Genomic DNA, 6,109 nt, shown 5'->3' with positions numbered 1-6,109 from the left:
CAACTTGATTGTTATAATATCCTTCCCCTTTTTAAAAATCTTATAAATTTATATTATTCTTTCAAATCTTATAAGTTTTAATAAAAATTTTTAAAATTTAATCTTATAAAATCTTAATTCTAATTTTTTTTAAAAAAATTTCTCCAATTCTAAATGATTTTTTAAAATCAATAAGATTTTTTACCTGAGAAAATTCTTTTAAAATCCACACCCCCTTGTTGCGTACCTTGTGACTCCCGAGCTTGGTCTTCATCTCCATCTTCGTTCACACCATATATATACTCGTACAGATTCATCTTATTCGGTACATTTTAGCTCAGGTAATTGCTGGTTAAGTCCCAACACGATGAAAATTCACAAGCAATGACCTTTGAAAAAGGCACACAGAGATCTACTTAGCCCCTTTTCAAAACCCACAACGATCTTCGAACTTCATCCCAAAAAAAAATAAAAAAATACCCATAACTGAATTTTCACCATATTGCAGATCCCCATCTTTCTATTTCTGATGAAACCCAGATTCTGATATGCGTTGCACTTCGAATCTGAGCAATAAAGTTTGCATCTTTAAAGGATCCGCGACGTCGTTTCAGGCCGCGCAGTGAATAATCCAAAATGGGTGTGAACCACTCAGTGCAAGTGGTGGAAGATAGCGACGAGGAAGAGGACCAAGAAGAAGAAGAAGAAGAAAGGAACATCAACGGCCATATTGGTAGGGTCCAATTGGGCAATGACATGGTGAAGAAGGTTCTAGAACAAGAGCCAGAGATGCTGCCATGTCACGCATCGGCGTCGCCGCTGTCTCCGCAGCTTTCTTCTCTGGGCACGCCGCGGCTCGGTCCTTCCATCAAGGTCTGGGACCCTTACAATGTCTTGGCTCCACCGCCGCCGCTGTCGCCGCCGGTGTTTTCGCGGAGCTTCTCTGCGAATGGGATGGTGGATGATGAGGTTACGGAGGTTTTCCTGATCAGCCACGGGGAGTGTGAATTGAATTTGGCGCCGGATTTGGTTGGAGGCCGGTGCCCTTCCGCGGCGTTAACGGCGAACGGGAAGCGGCAGGCGAGGGCTTTGGCCGTGTTTTTGAAGTCTCAGGGGGTTCGGTTTGGTGCTGTGTATTCGTCGCCGGTGGATAGGGCGCGGTTAACTGCAATATCAGTTTGTAAGGTTGTTTTCTCAATTTGAATTTGCTCAATTGGGTGTTTAATAGAGGATTTGATCTTCTCATGTGTTATTTAACATGATTATATGATGTAAGACAATCTTAATTATTGATGTGATGAGTGAATGGTTGAAATTGTCTCATATGACTTGATCATGTTAAATTACACATGACATGATCCATTCCCGTTTTGTAATTGAAGCAATTAAGGTATATATGCTTTGTTTGTGGAAGTTGAATTATGTCATGCCTCAGGGTTGAGTGCTTACAGCCACTAAAATTAGAAAAACATGACTCACCTAAATGCATTTACTCCGCTAATGGCATATGAGTACGCATATTTCTAGTTTTAGTGGATGAAGTATTTACTATATGAGTATTGAAGATTTTCTCCTAAACGGGTGAATTCGAATGGTGGAAGTTATGGATGAGGAAATGGTTGGATTTACAAATATGAGTATAGTTGAGATGGGAAAAAATTATCTGGTTCCTTGACTGATCATAAATGTGGATAGCAACTTAGCTTATATCCATTCTTTGATCATTTCTTACCTGAAAATTGAGTATGCTTTCTTGTTGTCTTACTTTCTTAGAACATCTTATGCTGAATTTACATCTTATTGATGGTTACATGTCAGGAATGCCATATGTTTTCAATTGGGATAATGGCTAGACTGTGCTTTCTGTCAGTGCTGGTTTTGATTGTTATTCTGTCTAGTATGTTCCTCTCACCGCAGCTTGTGGTTTTCACCTCTTAACATTTATCAAATTGATATTCGCTACATATAATTTCCCCTTTAGCATGAAATTTAGCACAAATCTCTTGTCTGTTTTTAGTGTTTGGAATTTTTTGTAACTTAACTGCTCAGTGAGCAGGGGACAAAACTAGAACTGGAAAAACTGATAAGAAAAAATTGGCATTCTCTAACAATTCAAAATTTCCTTCAAATTTTTTTATTTACATGATCTATTTATCTAATTTTGTATTCAGTTTATAACTAGTTGATGATGTGATAGAGCAAATCTGAGATGTAAAACATAATAGAAAGTAGGAGAGAACATCTTGTCTTCCGTATGTTGACTGAATGTGTCAATAATAATATTGATGCTGAACATGTGATGCTTAAAGGGACAATAAGCTGGAAATGATGCGAGATGCTTATGAAATTCATTTATTGCCTTTTGATTTTGTGATAAAAACACTAAGGGGGCTGTTTGAATCTAGCTGATGGAGAGAGAAAGAGAGAATGAAAAGGAAGAGAGTATGGGAAATTTTGGATGAAAAAGAAGAAGTTCGAATTGGACTTTTTAAGAACTGGTTTTATCTCAAATTTAGTTCAGACTAGAACCAGCTAACCAAACACCTTATCTCTAAAAACCGGCCTCACTATACCTAGATATGTGCAACATCATATTGGTCCTCCAATCATAAATACATCAAGTTGGTCCTCCAAAGATGTAGACAACGTTTAATTGGTCCTTCAGTGTCCCATTTTTTGCCATCAAATTGGTCCTTGAAAGATGAAATTGATGGAATTAATTATCATTGAGCGGAAAGAAGCTAAAGATGCCACAGCTGACTATCACTGTTGCCTCATATTGAATGCTGACATTTATGAACAAAAATTATAGAAGTTATTCTCCATATAATCAAATCTGGATGGAAAAGCAGGACACTATTTAATTCCAATGGTAGCTACGAATTTGATGCTCGACACTAAATCTTGTTCGGAAAGATGTGGTTGAGGGTATTGAATGGCTGGAAGGCATGAACCAAATAAACTCGACATTAGTTTAGCTGAATCTGTTGTAAATGATGTGAAGCGAATTTGGCAGAGTAGCATCTTCTCCTACTCTATAATAATGGTGTCAGACCTGCTAGTTTAAAGGACATAAAAAGATGGAAGTATTATGGTATAGATAAAGCTAGAAGTATGTTTCTTTTCGGTACATAAGCTAGAAGAATGTTTTTATTTGTATAAAGGATAAAGGGCAAACCCGTAGGGGAGAGGGTCAATTGTACGTAGTCTTACCTTTACATTTTTGCAAAGGTGACCTTCTGGTCACAAGGAGCAGCCTTCCCACTTCGCCAAGGCTTGCTCTCTGTTTTTATTTGTATAAAATGATTATTTTACATTGAACTTCGTGTGTATTAATGTGTATTAAAAATTTCACTTCTGATGGTTGGATCCCTGCCGATAAGAATAGGAGTAATTATATTCGAGTATCTTGTGCTCAAAATCTTACTCTCTTAAGGTTTCAATTGACAGGAAGTCAATTTTTCAGAGGAACAAATTCAATCCTCAGACGCACTTGCAGAGATTAGTCAAGGGAATTGGGAGGGCTGCCTTCGATCAGAAATATATACACCTGAAATTCAGAGCTTCATTGACAGGTTCCAGCCAGATTTCACTGCACCTTCCGGGGAATCACTTAGACAAGTAGAATTCCGGATGATTCAGTTCTTAAACGGGACTGTCCTGGGATTACCCGAAAAGTTGAGATTAGATTTGTCATCACATCAAAATGACAACCAAGCATTTACCCAGCACAATTCCCATGCTTTGACAAACTCAATTCACGACCAAGATGGACCTTCTCTCCATCAAAACCAATGGGATTCTCTCAACAGGCATCGACCTGCATTCTCTAGGAAAAAATCTGGTAAGAGCAGGCTACAATTTGTGACAACCACTGGAGATGAGGTTGAAGAGGAAACGCCTTCTAGCAACATAAACCACCAAAGTTCTCTGCATAGTTCTAGTTTTAGCAGCTTTTCACCATCTGTTTCTTGTATAGGACTATTTACTCATTCTGTGCCAATTAAGTGTCTCCTGACTGGCCTTCTTGGATGCAGCCCTTTGATGTCACATAAGTTTTGCATAGAAGACTCTTCAGTGACAGTGTTGCAGCATTCTTTGAGAACTGGTTGGCAGATAAAAAGGCTGAATGATACATCGCACCTTAGGCTTCTCTAGTTAGAGAGGATCTGAATTTTTGGCATTGGTTTGGATTTTATGAATTTAGCTTGGTTGTTGTTTATATTCACCAATTCACAAGAATTGATGACTTTTATTGTAACCTTTTATTTATTTCTGCACTGGTCTATTCCCTGAGAGGAAAGATACAGGAGCTGGATTGTTGTATCAATTTTTTTTTATTTGTAGCTTACTAAAGTTATTGTTATGCATATACTTGCCATGTATTTCCAAGTACTTCAGAGGGTGCAGTTGTTTTGGAATTCGAATGCTATGATATTCTCAATCCCAGAGACTGAACAGATAAATTTTGTTCAAAACTTGGACTCTTTGCAATCAACACGAATTGGACCGCCAGCTGTAGGTGAGAGATTCCCATTAGGCTCAGTGGTGTCATCAAGCAGAATACCCCTCTGTTGATTCCATATTCTGATCTTATCTTTTATTTGTCCCAAGATTCGTAGCATCCCACATGGAACATGCTATGATGATCCAATTGTCATGTGAATCTCAAATGATAGTTAATGGTGAGAATGAATTTTCCTATGCTAAAATTTTACATAACCTTGGCTCGTGAAATTTTATTTATATTTCTTCTCTCACCATTAAATAGGTGGGGTTTTTACCAAAATTTGTGATTAATTTATAAAGAGAAAGATATAAAATTTTCAAATGATAAGGTCATCAAACCGGTATCCTTTTTATTACATGGTTGTTTCAATTAACCAGAGTTTGGTATGCAGAACCTTTTATTTTAATTATTTTCAAATAACTAAGCAGGAGATATGATTCCAAGATATATAAAAACTTTTAGGGGGCGTTTGGTACTGGACAAATTTTTTTTTATCCTGGAATCACGATTACTGGGTATGTAGGTGGAACAAAAAATGTCTGAGAATTTTACAAAAATGATGTTTGGTATGACAAAATATTACCGGGAATATTGGTTAATTTTGGTGAATGAGTGTTTGGTTGAAAACAAAATATTGTTGGGAATATGATAAAATTTGACAAAAATACCCTCCTCAAGAATAACTTATAAAAAAAAGATTAACTGAAAAAATAACAAAACAAAATGCAAAGATAGACCTGTTGCATCGTTGGTGACCTAACGTTCGAGTGCCAATTCACAGTATATGGAAAGCATACATTTAAATGCATTTGCAATCATAACAACGCCTTATGTTTCAGCATCATGATTATTGGATGATTTTGCTATATGTCAAGTTTTAGCGAAGTTCCATAACTCGTGAAGTTTTAGCGAAGTTCGAGGGTAATTTTGTCTGCCAAATTCAACGTGTGCAAACCAAATCATGGGAACTCATAATACCCACCGATTAAATGGGAATCATAATCTGTTGTTGCTAGTGTTAAATGGATGCCAGGGAATAAACGGTACCCGGAAAAAATTTTCGTTTTTCTTCTACCAAACGTGGAAATAAACCATTCCAGCTTTCATTTTCCAGGACATCCAACAAATTCCTCCATACCAAACAGCCTCTTAGATCCATTTTGTTTGGCAAGGCATTAAACCATACGACTCTACAATTTTTTTGTGCATCTTACATTTTACCGAAGCCATACTTAGTTTTCTCGCTGTAATTTTTAAAAAATGGCATTTAGTTGGCCTCATCATGGCTTGTGGGACACTGACTCATGCAAAACAAGTCACATGGGTTAGGTAAGGCAGCAGTACAAGGTTGAAAGAAATGGGCCCCTTGTATCCAATAAGTACAAAACCTTCAGCATGTGAAAGAGCCTCATCTTGGTTGCAGCTGTACATGGCTTATGGCTGTGGATAAGTGCATTGTCTTCTCCTACACAGGTTCTGTTTCTAAGTAGCCCAAGGAAAATGGAATCTCTCTATGTACTAATGACAAAGACAAATCGAGAGAAACAAAAAGTATAAATAAATAAGAGAACGTTTTGATGGTGAGATAGTCAGATTAGCCATGTTTTGGGGTGAAGTATC

General features: G+C 37.3%; 1 protein-coding gene across 2 annotated transcripts; it reads left to right on the top strand.

The window, feature by feature from the left end:
• Positions 1-252: 252 nt before the first annotated feature.
• On the top strand, positions 253-4,475 carry LOC133289405 (uncharacterized). Of its 2 annotated transcripts, XM_061487341.1 has the most exons (3): positions 253-1,164; positions 3,430-3,823; positions 4,017-4,122. In XM_061487341.1, exons 1-3 carry the CDS (start codon positions 616-618, stop codon positions 4,022-4,024), a joined length of 951 nt encoding a protein of 316 aa, XP_061343325.1. In that variant the 5' UTR covers positions 253-615; the 3' UTR covers positions 4,025-4,122. The 2 variants fall into 2 exon arrangements, with proteins under 2 accessions (XP_061343325.1, XP_061343318.1); XM_061487334.1 differs by having other exon boundaries at positions 3,430-4,475.
• The last annotated feature ends 1,634 nt before the right edge of the window (positions 4,476-6,109 follow it).

Source organism: Gastrolobium bilobum, unplaced genomic scaffold, assembly GCF_033153095.1.
Source record: "Gastrolobium bilobum isolate Gb01-03AN ecotype WA unplaced genomic scaffold, APGP_CSIRO_Gbil_v1 utg3866, whole genome shotgun sequence".
In the NCBI taxonomy this organism is placed as follows: domain Eukaryota; kingdom Viridiplantae; phylum Streptophyta; class Magnoliopsida; order Fabales; family Fabaceae; genus Gastrolobium; species Gastrolobium bilobum.
Note: the sequence above shows the minus strand (reverse complement) of the source record. Positions and strands in the feature narration are given on the sequence as shown.

Coding starts and splice junctions, on each gene's coding strand:
- LOC133289405 (XM_061487334.1), top strand. CDS start 616: ATGGGTGTGAACCACTCAGTGCAAGTGGTGGAAGATAGCGACGAGGAA. Junction 1,165..3,429: donor CTGCAATATCAGTTTGTAAG/GTTGTTTTCTCA, acceptor TTCAATTGACAG/GAAGTCAATTTTTCAGAGGA.